At 41.7% G+C, this 14,529-nt stretch overlaps 1 protein-coding gene across 4 annotated transcripts; it reads right to left on the reverse strand.

Annotated features, from left to right (window-relative positions):
- Positions 1-829: 829 nt before the first annotated feature.
- Smndc1 (survival motor neuron domain containing 1) lies at positions 830-12,317 on the reverse strand. Of its 4 annotated transcripts, XM_006527442.4 has the most exons (7): positions 12,032-12,317; positions 10,919-11,038; positions 7,989-8,172; positions 6,070-6,212; positions 5,173-5,334; positions 2,857-3,010; positions 1,008-2,217 (listed from the first exon to the last, which is right to left on the reverse strand). In XM_006527442.4, the coding sequence occupies exons 3-7, from the start codon at positions 7,989-7,991 to the stop codon at positions 2,080-2,082; spliced, it is 600 nt and encodes a 199-aa protein (XP_006527505.1). In that variant the 5' UTR covers positions 7,992-8,172; positions 10,919-11,038; positions 12,032-12,317; the 3' UTR covers positions 1,008-2,079. The 4 variants fall into 4 exon arrangements, with proteins under 4 accessions (NP_766017.1, NP_001343915.1, XP_006527505.1 ...); NM_172429.3 differs by lacking the exon at positions 7,989-8,172 and having other exon boundaries at positions 830-2,217; positions 12,032-12,250; NM_001356986.1 differs by lacking the exons at positions 7,989-8,172; positions 12,032-12,317 and adding an exon at positions 11,479-11,657 and having other exon boundaries at positions 830-2,217.
- Between the last annotated feature and the right edge of the window lie 2,212 nt (positions 12,318-14,529).

Here is a 14,529-nt window from a genome sequence, read left to right on the forward strand (position 1 = left end):
ACATACTTGCTCAATTCTTGAGGAAATGAGAACTTACACACAGCTAGTAAGTGCTGAGTCTCGAGACAGCGGTCTGGTTCTAGGGTCTGTGCTCCTCTAGTCCAAAGAAACCAACATCGTCAACGGAACTCGAGGATAACATCCCTAAGGGCCACATCTCCAAGTGGGATGCAGATGGGAAGCTGCTGTGCTTATTTTCAGAACAGATGTAAGATCACCTCTGTCCCATTGCTAACACAAAGCCCTTACGGAAGCACACCAGAGTACCACCCTCAACAGAACTTCCAGGAAAAGCACCAAGGAAAGTACTGTTCTGGCCGGGCAGTGGTGGAACACACCTTTAATCCTAGCACTTAGGCCGAGGCAGGCGGATTTCTGAGTTCGAGGCCAGCCTGGACTACAGAGTGAGCTCCAGGACACACAGAGCTATACAGAGAAACCCGGTCTCAAAAAAACCAAAAACTACTGTTCTAAAATACCAAGACAGTATCAATCCATTTTGGGGGTGGGGGCCACGCCACACAGTTACACCAAGTGACTTGTTTTCATCTAAGAATTTCCTTGCAACTGTTACTGGGCCATTTAAGAAGTCTGTTAAAACTACAAGATGATTTTGACTTTTTCATTTAGGAGTTCTCGGCTTTAATACCCTCTGGTAGTAGGGATCTAACTGCCTTAAGCACCGTAGGCCAGCACTTTTATCAGCAGCCAAGTACCCCTTTTTCTATGTAACCCGAACCTTTCTCTTGCCCTACATATTTATGAAGAAAACTCTGAAAGAGAAGAGTTTACCTCACCACTCTACTAAAAATTTCAGTTTACTAAGACAAAATTTACAAAGTAATTTAATTTACAAATAATCGCATACATGCCCATTAATTAATCCTTTATGACTCCATTTCTTATACCCAATGAAGGAATTCTTAAGGATCTGTGAACCATTTACCAGCCTTAGCATTGTAGTTCTGTGTACAAGTCTAAGGCTCCGCCCCTTTGTTAACACACTGGAGATTTTAAAAACACTTTATTTATTAAAGTTAAACATACAAAACTGAAATTAACACACACTCTAAAAATTATTTTCTTCCAATTAACAGGAAGACCCTTTTTTCTACCTTTGTTTTGGCTTAAACTCAACTTGGATAACTGTGGTGCTTCACTTATGCCAACAAATGCTGGCAACTTGATCTCGTTAATAAAAATTACAAACTCAGCTACATGAACATAATATACAGGGAAATTATGGTCAGATTAATGCACAAGAAATACAGGAAAATTTAATCATGAAACACTGAGTACTCTTGTTCATTAATTTAGCCTTGTATTTTTACAAAAATAGTATCTACACTGTACACAGGGCTGTACATCAGCTTTTGTCTTCCCATAGAAACAGTACACATCCCAAAAATGGTACCACTACAAGTGAAGTCAACAAAGGAAAAAACAATACAAAACACCAAATAAACACCAGAGAAGGGGCGCACATCCTAAACATGGTTTGTTTGGTTTTTTAATATAAATTTCAAACTCAATGACAAAAAATACAAAGTGAGTCAATAGGCCCAGGAAATAAGTAATTCAAGGAAAAAAAAACCCTCAAAATAAACTTTGCCGTTTATAAATTAACCTATACTTGGGCTTGTCTGGACAATGGCCAGGTTGTAAAACTGAAGCTCTCTTTAGCAGGCTGGCGTTTTGCCTCCATGTTCCAATGAACTGTTGGAATATGTCAAGTGCAAAGCATCTGAAAATTCCAAATTAGGACTTAGAAACGGTCTACACAACATCAGTTCAATGGGCCTGACGTTCAGAAGTCATCTAAGTGCTGATTTAAGCAGCACTTACCTAGAAAAGTTGCCTTGTTCAACACACTGAGGAAGCTGTGGTAAGTAGTAATGAAGTTAAATGAGAGCAGTTATCAAATGTCTTCAAGTTTCATTCTACCAAAGCCAAACAATGACAACAATGTATCTTCCTTACTCAGCATCTAAGCAATCAGTTACCTTTAGAAAAATACAAGGATAAAAAGGAGAGTGTAAAGTAAAGCCCTGCAGAGATGAAATGCAGCAGTTTTTCAGGTTACTGAGGCATCAAATGCCTGACATTGTACTTGGATGTATCTTGATACTGTGTCATGGGCTTGTCAGCAATTCCACAAGTTCCTACTCCAACTTTGCCCGTTACACTTTCTGGAGAAGCAAAAATACTCCTCTTTACCTAGGAACAAAAAAACATTTCTGATGAGTTTCCAAAAATCAATCTCTAGTATATAATCTAACAAACTTTAAAGTTAACATAATTCACGTTTCAATGCTTACAAAACTATTTTGCAGAAAATATCACTACATGTTACTAATAGAAAGCTTACTTGTCATACAGAACTCTGGCTGTAAGGGAGTTTATGGTGAGACCTGCTGTGGTACACACAGTGATACAAGCACTAGTCTTCAGCAACTGTGTCCAGTGAGGTGGACCCTGACGTCAATGAAAAGCTAAACTATGGGTGAGCATCAGGTCACTGTATTTGAACATCTGAATTCTACAGTTATTTTCTACCCAACAATGCATAGCAAGGACTCCAAAGCTTTTTAAAATAGATACTCAGAATAAAAGTATGTTAAAAAAAAAAAAGCAGAGCCCAGTATATTTTCTGAGGTCTGAAGGCAAACAGTCGTACAATTCCTTACAGAAACCTGTTTCATTGCAAAAAGTACCTAATGACTATTGACAGGGACTATATATCAAGAATTGCTTAAAATAATGTCCTTTGATAAATCTACACCGCCTTTTTTCATTTTAAAATGATTTTAATGGCAGCTGCATTCAGAGCAACAAAGTGAGGAGGGATGCGCCAACCTGGCCTTTCTTGTTCTTGGAGTACGCCCTGTTGTTGAACTGCTGCCATTTCACCTTCTGGTCCTCTCGCTCCTGCTCCAACTCTTTTATTCTCTGTGCTTTTTTCAAAGCTTTTTTCTTTTTATATTCACGCTGCTGGGCGATCATTTCTTTTCTGCGTAGAAAACATAGATGTGAAGTCAATTATTAAGATTTACAAGATGACTTCCTTATAAACAAAAAACAAAACTTACAGACTAACTTATTAACAAGAGCACAATTGTCATTAAAAATCAATGCCAAAATAAATGTGTGGTATACAGCATGCTGGTAACCACAGGTGGAAACGAGGAGGATCAGAACTTCAACTTCCTCCTTGCCAAGCTGGAGGCCGGTCTAGGACACACCAGACCCCATCTTAAAGGAAGAAGAACGGACTGAGGAGAGATGGCTCAGCACGGAAAGGCATCTGCCACCAAGCCCATGAGCTAACCTGAGTTTAACCATGGGACCCACAAGGTGGCAGGAGAATCAACTCCTTAGTTGTCCTACTGTCCACATGAATCTACACACTAAGTAAATGTAAAATAAGCCATGCCACTCACTGAGGACGATTAACACGTATTTAGAAAAAGGCAGTATAGTTCGGGGGTAGACTCCACTTGTAAGCATACCAAGACCATGGACTCTACCCAGAAATGACAACAAAAACTTCTGTGCACGCACACACTAAGCTCTACTGCAAAGTAAATCAAATCTTTCTAAAAATTTAAATATAACTTTTGCTGGTTGTATGTTAGGGATATTAATATTCAATACATGTGATGGTACACACCTATAATCCTATGACTTGGGAGATGGAGGAATGTTTATTAGGAAATTAAGTTATGCTTCTGCTACATACAGAAGGCCAGCCTAGGCTACATGAAACCCAGTCTTTAAAAAAAAAAAAAATCACCCTTAATGGCTGGCAAAACTTTTACCAATTTCTAAAAATACAGTTAGCAATGTAATATATGCCACACTTGGAGAAATTGTATGAAGTGATTTAATGCATATAAAATTGTTTCATCGATATTGGAAGACAGAAACCAAGACCAGAAGAATGAGTGGTATGACCAATATTCTCAAGACCAACAGCAGAAACCTGGATCGTCAAAAATAGGATCCTAAGTACAAGCAAGGCTTAAGCTACCAATAGTCTCTGCTTACTAACAGCAACTGACAAGATGGAAGGGTTTTAAGAGAACAAATCTTGATTCCCCTGCACCAAATAACCAACCTGCAGCCTAAGTGTGCAGGTTTTTTGTTTTGTTTTTAATACAGAAAGCAAGAGCGAAACAAGAAACTAGACTAAATAAGGTTTTACAACGTGATGTTCTTAAAATCAGTTAAAATGTTTCTTTAACAAGTGATATATTTCAAGTATATTTACATACCAACTTTACATTTTGGAAAAATTACCAAAATCAGAAACACATTTATCAGTCAGCCTTGAAACACAGACACAGACACACACACACACAGACAGACACAGACAGATACACACACACACGAAGCACGTAGACTCAGAACTTTGTCTCCTGTTATCTGTCCTTAGGACTTGTGGGTCCTAAGTTTTTACCAAAAAATGTCACTTCTAAAATCAGAAGTGCCTCCCATGCTCTTTAGAGGAGACAGTTATTAAACAGTCTGTGAACTGCTACACACTTCACAGACGAGGCGGATGTTAAGTTTGTTCAACATCAACCTAGAGAAGGGTCAGGCAAAAATCTATTTCCAGCCAGCATCCCAGTGCTCTCACTGTTGGCTTTGCTAACTCTGGTTTCCATCATTAGTTTAGATGTCATTCTCCAAAGGACACTCTCCTGGGAATTATGGTCCCTCTTTTGTGGTAACAAGAATTTATACTTGTTAGGCAAAGCTCCACACCTAAGCTACATCCTTAGCCCTAAAACTCTTCCTCAAGTCTGTGTTCTTTTCTGGTTATAGATTCAGCAGGAACAAGTCTCAAGATAGTCTTCACTGTAGTTTAGTCTTAGGACCTGACTTACAAAAACACAGTAGATGTTCTTAATACTAGCATCCTCCTTATGGAACACGTTAACAGTCTCCACTTTACCTAGGCATACACACTGACTGTTCAAAACAATGTCAAACAGTATTATGTAACTGCTCAACGCAGACTACTTCAAGTACCCAATGGGTAAAGTCAGTTACGTTAGCAGCTACAGTGAGCCTCGCTTATCACTTTAGTACTCCAAAGAACAAGGTAAGAATGGGAAGTCAGCTGGCCTACGCCATCCAGCGTCTGCGCGTCTGGGAAGCGTCACTCACTTTGACATGGGTTTGTTGCCGCTGTCCTCTTTCGCCTTCCTTCCTTCTTCTACAGGCTTGAGGTTCAGCAATGGCGTCACTTCGGCATTGCCATAAACAGCAAAGGTGATTGCAGCGGTGCCATTTTCTTCATCTATCTCTTCAATCTCCGCTTCGTAACACCTGTAAAGATATCATGGCTGTAAGCAGGTGAGTAAAGATTTAGTACTCAGCCTACAAGACTTATACTGCATTGACACAATTAGCATGGCTCTAAAATAAACTTCTCAATCAATGATGGCCCTTTTGGCAAAAATAACACGAGTGATTTAAAGTTAGGCACCTGGTATCAAAAGCCCTAATTTAAATTTTACCAGAAAAATCTCTTACACATCTGCTCACTGTACTAAATCTTGGAGAAAAGCTAATTCCTAAATAATTCATCTCAATGTATGCTCTTGAGTGCAATGACAGTGTCAGCAATTCACTTTTTTTTTTTTTTTTTTTTTTGGTTTTTTGAGACAGGGTTTCTCTGTGTAGCCCTGGCTGTGCTGGAACTCACTCTGTAGACCAGGCTGGCCTTGAACTCAGAAATCCGCCTGCTGCTGCCTCCCCAGTGCTGGGATTAAAGGTGTGCGCCACCACACCCAGCTTGCCATTCACTTTTTAATTTGAGAAAACAATTCACATCATTTGAAAACAGTCATTCATCTTTCTTTCCTTTCAACCACTCTTCTCCCCAAACTTAAACTAACCCTAAAATTAAGCTGTGTTAATGGCAACCACCCAAGAATTAGCCTCGTTTCATAAACCACCTCACCTACACAGATCACGATAGGAGTAGTACAAGCTGAGCAGTAGCATCTTACCATTGTATCTTATTAACTCAGTACAGTTAGAGGGTGGCTCTACACTTACTGTCCGTCTTCACTCCACACGGCCATGCACTTGTCCCCTACTTTCCATGAATGAGTGGGCTGAGTAGAAGCAAAACTGTCTGAGCTTGCGAGCGTCTCCGAAGGCTGAGTTGACAGAAGGTCTTTGGTCAGTTCTATTACTTCCTAAAAAAGAAAACAGAAGCCGTAACATTTGTAATTTAATACTGTCAACTACTTTCTTTTGGTTTTTAATGATAGTTCTTGTATCACAAAGCAGTTATGCATGTTACAAGTACAGTTCTTAGCGATATTGAGAACACTGTTTCTCTATAGAGACTAAGGAACATCATAACTAATAGAGTGATTGAAACCTGCACAGGCATCTCCAAGTTAACTGTAAATACTATTGGAAATAAAAGTAGACATGTCTCAGCCACATCTGACTTGTAAATGCCTTTTGTGACTGAATAGATTTCTCTACAGATGAGAAATTAAAACTGAATTTGATGCAAGGCCACTTTTACAACTACCATTTGTTATTTCATGCAACTACAGTTTTATAGGGCATTACTTAGCAGAAATATTCAACTGTGTAGCCAATATACCTCTTCTACAAAGACCCAAACAGTGTCATCAACACACAAAATTCCTACTTATATACATTTCTGCCAAAATACTGGAAAGTATAAATAAACTGGTAATTTTTCATCCCATTTAAGTGAGAACCATCAAGTTAGATTTAAAATAGCTTACACCTACTTATCAGGCACAGTAGCACAGCTTCATCTTAAAGAAAAAATAACTCACACAGGCAGAGTGCCTCTGTGTGTGGCAGTTGTTTCTAATTCAGGCTTCTGTGTATTAGTTTGATTCAGTCATTAGGAACAGTTTAGAACTTGACAAATAATGTAAACAGTTATTTAACTACTTATCTGCTATTTTCTTACTCTAATGAAGATGTACATTGTCCATTATCTAATTTTCAAAGAACTTGCCTACTGGTTTCCCACAATGTTGCATTTAAAACATCTTATTCTATGCTTGGGGACAAATATAGCAAAATTAAATTCTTAGTTTCTTCTGGCACACACTGGGGTTTTCTAATGGTTGTTTTGGTTCAGTAGCCAAGAAAAGTTAAATATTACCTCTCCTAAAGATTCTAAATCTTCCTGGCTACTTTTGAAAAACTAGTATTTGTACCTTAAAAATAAATAAATAAATAAATAAATAAATACCTGAAGAAGGGTCAGCTTTGTGAATCAAACAGAAAACAAACTAGACTTGAGTTGAAAATTTAATTTAAAAAAAATCTCTAAGTTTAGCCAAGTAGACACCATTTCCCCCTTTTCTAAGTCATAGGAGCTATGCATAGCTTTCTATCATCAGTTCTGCAACACTGAAGACTGAACCGGGGTCTGTGCAAACCAGCAATGCCCGATACTGTCACACCTACAGCCCTCAAATATCAAATTAGACAATTCTATGTAAATAAAGCAGGAGAGTTTCCTACAATATAATATTTTAACCAATTTTGTTCTGTTAACTACCTTCAGAGCAAGGAATACAAGCTGATGGGCCTCGATCAGGAGCCCAGTCTTTTTCACTAAATATCTGCATCTCCTCCCAGGGACCACATATTTAACACAAATATGCAGTCTGATTTACCTTTTCCTATATGACAGAATATTTCCCCACCACATTCATAACAAAACACATTCAAAGAAAAGAGTCCTGAAAAGCTGTGCATAATTTTTCAAAGCCCTGTGCCAGGGTGGCCCTTCTTGTAAACAACAAGATCCAGAGAATTTTCTCCTGATGTCCTATAACTAACTGTCATCTTACATGTCCCTCCCAGTAATTTATGAAGAACCTTCTTAATTTTTATCTTCACATGTGTATATGGAGCAAAGTATTTAGAAGAACTACTTTACGTATGAGGGGGTTCTTGAAGGTACATACCATTAATTACTTTTCCTCCCCCAAGTTCTGAAACTGCTCCTTCATTGACAGATGGGCAGCAGTTACAGTAATCGGCAATTCCAGGAAGCATCAGATGTTGTGATCTACATATCAGCAGGTCAAAGGGGGTGCACTCAAGCACTCTGCTTACTGAAGGAAGGCGTTTCGGGGATGCAGAGAGCCACTGTAATATATGAGACAAGTGACTTGACCCCTGCCTCCTTTAGAACCAGTTTATTCAGCAATACAGCCCAATAAATTGACTATTTTTGTGATTACTATAGACTGCCCAGGGAACTAATGAGCTAGGTAGCCTGATTTTACTATACCTACTTTCCTTCCTAAGTCAAAAAGAAAAAGGAAAAAAAAAAAACAAGCAGTTAGGACTTTAAAAGATTAATTTGTTGCCTAATTTATTATTCTGTATGAAAGACAGAAACATTGAAACCTTACTGGGAAAATAAACATAAGGTATAGAAGCCATTATGATGATACCCCCTTTAAAAAAAATGCAGAATCCACAAGCTGAATAATCAATCTAATCAGACAGGATTTAAATACTAGTGGCATTTTTATATATGTACACCTCCATCTCCCCTACAGGGGCGAGCAGGTGGGTGGGAGGTGAGACCCACACTGATACAGAAGTCACTGTTCTAAATGCAAACACCTAGGGTCAGGAGCACACATTCAACACCTTCTGTAGTTTTACCTCATCATAAGAAGTGATTTCCATCTCCCAATAGTTTTAAGTTCAAGCCATACCTTGTAATCAAAACCAAACTTCTCATAAAAGAGTAAGAGTAAACCATAAGGAAGACTGGCCAATTAAAGTACTCTATCCTGCCACTACTTAAGGTGCTGTGAGTACTGAAGCCTGTATCTGCACTGTCCAATATGTAATCAACTCTAGTTACTTAAAACAAAAAACTTAAACATCAGCTGCTCAGGTACCCTGACACTGGTAATTTTAATTACCTAGTGTCTGCTTACTGTGGCTAGCGCCTGTGGCGTGAAGAGCAAACCCAGATGGTGTTCACCGTGGCAGAAGCAAGCTCTACCACACACTGCTGTTCTAACTGGCTATACAAGAGACTTTGTAAACAATGACTTCAAAGTCATTACTGGTCTGCTTTTTTTATTGAAACCAGGTCTCAGTGTCCCCTTGGCTGGCCTGGAAGTCTAAGTAGCCCAGGTTGGCCTCAAACACATAGAGATTTGCCTACTACCTCCACCTGATTTGCGTTTTTGTGTTTTGTTGACTTTATTTTTCAGTGCTGGGAATTGAATTATAGGGCCTTGTGTATGCTAAGTAGTTTTACCTCCGGCCTCCAGATCATTATTAACTGAGGCCCAGGTAAGCCTTTTAGGTAAAAACTGTCTACCATAAGGGTTTCTCCCTATCATACTTTCAATTATAGATTACATATCAAGATAGCTAACTCCATACTCCACAGATAATTTACGCTGGAAATGTTTAGAAAGACCTGATAGTAATATTGTTTGAAACTAGGCTCCCAACTCCCCCTCTACCATTTCTACAGAGACCTCTCATCCCACTCCCAGGAAGCACAGACAGCTTTTTTTTCTTCTTCAAAGAAAACAAACTTGAAGTCGGCAGAGGTAGATGAGGTTAGTGTGTTTCTGTCACTTCACCTTCATGTCCACTCATGGTCCAGGTGAACAAATCAAATGAGCAGGCAGGAAACAAACACTGGGTTATTGCTTATGGTTTACAGAAGATCTGGGTGTGGGAGAAAGTTTCCTAACCCTCTCTAATGAATGGCACATGCACTCCATAGGCTGAAGAACAGTATTAGTCAAAGTAAAATTATCCTTCATTATTTTGTTTTTAACATATACTTTATTGTAAGTCTAGAACCCAAGTTTGAAAATGTCCAACTCATTTTAAATTACAGGTAAGATCTTTCAGAATCCCAAAAGCATTAAGCCCAAAAATAAAAGTTGGAAATGCTTGTGTTTGTGTGTCCGTGTCCTTTTTGAAACAAGGTCTTACTCTATAGCCCTGGATGGCCTGGCACTCAAGAGCTCTGCCTAGCTCTGCGTCCTGAGGGCTGGGATTAGAGGCGTGCATATACAGCAGGCAACATCTAATGTATTAATGGTCATCAGGAAGATAAAGAGAATGACTGTTTAGATGGGATATAGAATAAGCAAGAAATCATCAAAACACCCTGAAAACTGCTGAAGTATGGGTTCAGAACTTGAAGGACATTCTTAGGAACAAAGTTTCCATGTAAGATATTTACAAGTTATCCATGGTACTTTTCTTAACCTGGTGTTCTGAGAAGCAACAGGTATGTAAATTTGTCCTGAAACCCCAGTTCATGTCCTTAGATGTTTTGTTCTTCCTAAACTTGGCATGAAAAAGCTAATCTCTTTTGCACTATTTCAACTTCACTCAACAACTACAAAGCCCAGCCTTAAAGTCAAATACCTATAACATCCATACAGAATGTTATTCCCTAACACATTCTCACGATGTGGTTTTAATAAAAGTATAGACCCCATTAGCTTTGAAAAATAAGGCTGAATTTAATCTTCAGATAATTTTGTGTCATAAGAAGGATCTTAGTCAGATTGTATATTCCTCCCTTAATAGTGTTACCTTTTGAACTAAGTTTCCTTGTCAAGTCTTTTAAAACAAAAGCTTATTCCGTTGCAACGCCTCTTCTCATGAAATCCTGTAAGTACACACAGGATTTACAAAACCGAGTGTTTTGTTCCTTCTGATGTACACCAAGAGGAGCTAATGTGAGAAGCCTCAGTACCTGTGTACAAACAAGCATATACACGTGGGAGCGCCTTCCTCAGATGCTTTGCGTGCCTACGAGTCTTGAATGCATACTTTGAAAAAGACAAATCCTCTTCTCAAACAACCTCAACTCCAAGTGTCCACCTGTACTTACTTGCAAATCCTTCTTCAGTTTCAATAGATCTTCATTTTCTCCATTTCCAGAAAGGGCAGCTTCTACTTGCTGGAGTTGAGCTTTGTAGCTAGCCAACTGTTTTGCTAGATCCTCTGACATCTGAGGAAAATAAAGGCCCATAAGGCAAGTCAAATATCAAATTACAAAAAAACAACAACAAAAAAAAAACTTCCTCTGACCTGTCTAATTTAAATCACTCTTGCTACAAAATTCAAGTTCCGTTCATCACCATTTTAACTTTATTCATATTTAACTAATCCACAAACTTCAAGGCAATTAAATTCTAAAGACTGCAGATACGGCTGGTCAATTCTACACAGAAAGAGTTCCCCCGGAAAAATCATGCTATTAAAAAAGAAAAAAAAAAAAAAACCCTGCTTCTTCTTTAAGTATCATATATCATAGGAAGACAGTGTATGTCAATAAAGACTGCGACATACTTTTCAAAAGCTGAGAAAGTCAAAAATCAAGAGAAATTAAAATTCGCACGGACGGGTTCTTCCCCCCAGTCAGAGGAAGCGGTTTTCGGTTAACTACACCTTCGGCGTTTCCTCGCCTTTCTCTCCGGTGGAGGGAACCGCTCGGAGCGCTCACTCTTCCTTCACACGGAGGTCATCCTAGAAACCCGCCTCTCGCCCAACGCAGCTCGGCGTCGCCAGGGGTCCAGAAGCCCCTCTGGGCGGCCGCGGGGCAAACATACGGGTCCTCGGGGGACACCTCCGGGACATTCCGGCCCACCGGAAGCCTGGAACCCCGGCCGAGTCTTCCCGTCCGCGCGCGGGCTTCCCCGAGCCCGCTGGAGCCCCGGTCCACCATCTCCCACCAGGGAACGCAGACCTCCGCGTCCATGGAAACCGCCGAGCCCCGCACCCTCACAGAGGCTTCCCCCAGACGGCCACGTTCGCCGCCTCGTCCCGGAAGCCCCCACGCAGGCCGGGGCCGTCCACTGGGGGGTGCGAGAGCCGCTGCCTCCCCACACTGCCCTGGCCGGGCCCAGCTCTGACGCCGGCGCCCTCGCTTCCGGCCTCCGCCTCCACCTCCACTCCAGCCCGAGGCCCGAGGAGGCCTGACTCTCCCTCAGGGGCTCGTTACCTTGGGTGGGGCTGGGGTCGGGACGGCGGGCAGGGGTCGGGGAGGCGAGGCGAGGCGAGCGGCGTCAGGGGCGGCTGCAGCCGGGAAAGATTTTCCGCCGCGACGAGCCTCGGTCGGAAAAGGAGAAAGTCCGCCAGCGAGGGGGAGGGGAGAGAAGCCGGCCTCGGGCAGGAGGAGAGAGAGACAAGGCGAGCGAGATCTCGCGAGACCTACGGACTCTCGTGGAAAAGATGGCGCCCGGGTCACATGACCCTCGCCGCCCTCTCAGCAGCCTGCGATTGCAGCCTCGGAAGGCGGAGCGGGTGTGGTCTGATGGGCAGGAAGTGACGTGTCTGGGCCGCGCCGGGGGCAGAGGGCATGTTCGTTTTACGTCAGTTCCGCCTCGTGCTGGGAGCGGCAGCGAGTGGTTCTCTGTGGTGGGTGTTGTCCTCCGGTTCCCTGCGGCGTAAACTCGCGAGCCTTTCTGCCCAGCCCTGATGAGATTTAGTACCGGGAACGGGCTGGGAGTGATGGCGGGTGCCTTGTGTCCCACAGGGAGGCAGATGGCGGCGGCGGATCTGAGTCTGAGCCCGCATAGCGAGTTCCAGGCCAGCCAAGGCTACAGAGCGAGACCTTGAAGTCAAGAGAAGGGAAGTTTTTTGTTGTTTAGAAAATAAATATAGCCAATAAAGATAGAGTGATAGAAGTGGAACGGTGACCATTTGAGGTGCTTAGGCATCACCCATGGTAGGTAAAAGCCATGTGATGTAAGAAAATAGAGAAAGGTAGGATGTTTAGAGTCAAAGCTGGCAATCGCTCACCCAGCGATCAACTTCAGCATCACTAGTTGTGAGACAACCTTACTTTATGCATGTTTATGACCGAGTGACAGTCAACATGAAGTGACTGTCACCTCTGAGGAAGTATAATCAAAGCCCTTTTGAGTTTAAAGGAAATAATAAGCATAACGTGTTGAATGTCCGTGAGGAAAGAAACACCCATCCAGAATGTGCGATTTTTTTTTGACTTAAATAATTCAAGAGTAATGTAATTTTAATGAGAAATACCTCCCTTCGTCTTGGCCATTTGGAGTAGTTTAGAGGTGTTCCCTGCCTTGTGCAGATTGGAGAGGTTAAAGACACACACACCACTTAAATTTGAGCTCTCGGCGCTGTATGTGCAGTTTGATGCCGGCTCACAACAAAATACTTCAGCCATCATGTCCTTGGCCTGCTGCTGCCCCTGCCCGGCCATTATAGACTCACTCCGGAGCCATAAGCTAAAATAAAATCGTTAAGCTGCCTTGGTCATGGTGTTTTATCACAGCAACAAAGAAGGAAGCAATGCTATTAAAAGGAGTAAGGACTGTTTTGGATTAGAAGATTAAAAAGATGGGTATGGTGGTGCCTGTGTGTAGTCTCTGTTGTGCCAGGAAATGTTCATGAGCCCCCCCCCAAAAAAAAAACCACCAGGGAGCTGATTCTGATGCAATTGAACTAGGTTCTTTTGTTCAAGCTCGAGCTTGGGCCTCACCACCCTCTCTGATGCAAGAGAACTGGGGGCCGGGGGTGCAAACGCAGGGTTGTAGATTTGTTAGGAAATAACCTGGAAACTGGTGTTGGATGTAGGTTTTGTTGTGAGGTAACCTGGAAACTGGTGTTAGGCACAGGACTTGTTGGGGGGAGGGGGGGGCGTAGCCTGGAAACTGGTGCTAGATACTGGCCTGTTAGTTTACTTGAGTTTAACCTTAGGTCAGGTTCTCTAAGATGGAGTCCGAACCCTGAAGGTTTGGTCTCAAGTACACCAGAGGCAGAGGGAGGAAAATCAACTGAAATTTAAAAAGTGCCTGGACTAGTGTACTCCAGGCCTTCCAGGTCTAATAGCAAGTGCCTATCTCAAGATCCAAACAAGCAAAAGGAGAAATGATAATGAAGTATGTAAATGTTGATTGGATCTTTGTATTAGTCAGACTTCTCTAGAGTCACAGAACTCTATGAAATAAGGAAATTTGTTATGACAACTTACAGTCTGGAGTCCAGCTCCCCAACAATGGTCAGCTGTAAATGGAAGTCCAAGGATCTAGTAGTTGCTCAGACCCACAAGGCTAGTAGATTCCAATAGATGTGCTGGCAAGTAAATGCAAGCAGATATTGAATTTAATGGAGAACGTGTAACAGTTCATGGTACAAATCTCTTAATTCCCTGTAATTTCATTTTGATAATTTTCAAAATGAAAATATGGAGAAATTACTTATAGCCTTGCAAAATAGATTTCGAATGGTTTCATGCCTGTGTGCATGTGTATGCACATGTATGTGTGTGCATGTGTCCCAAAAGACCACCAAGGAGCCGACTCCAATGCAGTTGCACTAGGGTCTCTCATTCAAGCTCCAGTTCTGGCTCACTCACTGCAGACCCTGTCACAGTAGGACCAGAGGGTGAAGCAGCCTTAAGCCCTCAGTGGGACAAGGTTTTATAGGAAATGTCGAGCAAGTGAGAGGGGTTACAGCCTGCCAAGC

The sequence above is a fragment of the Mus musculus genome, chromosome 19 (genome assembly GCF_000001635.26).
Source record: "Mus musculus strain C57BL/6J chromosome 19, GRCm38.p6 C57BL/6J".
Classification (NCBI taxonomy): Eukaryota; Metazoa; Chordata; class Mammalia; order Rodentia; family Muridae; genus Mus; species Mus musculus.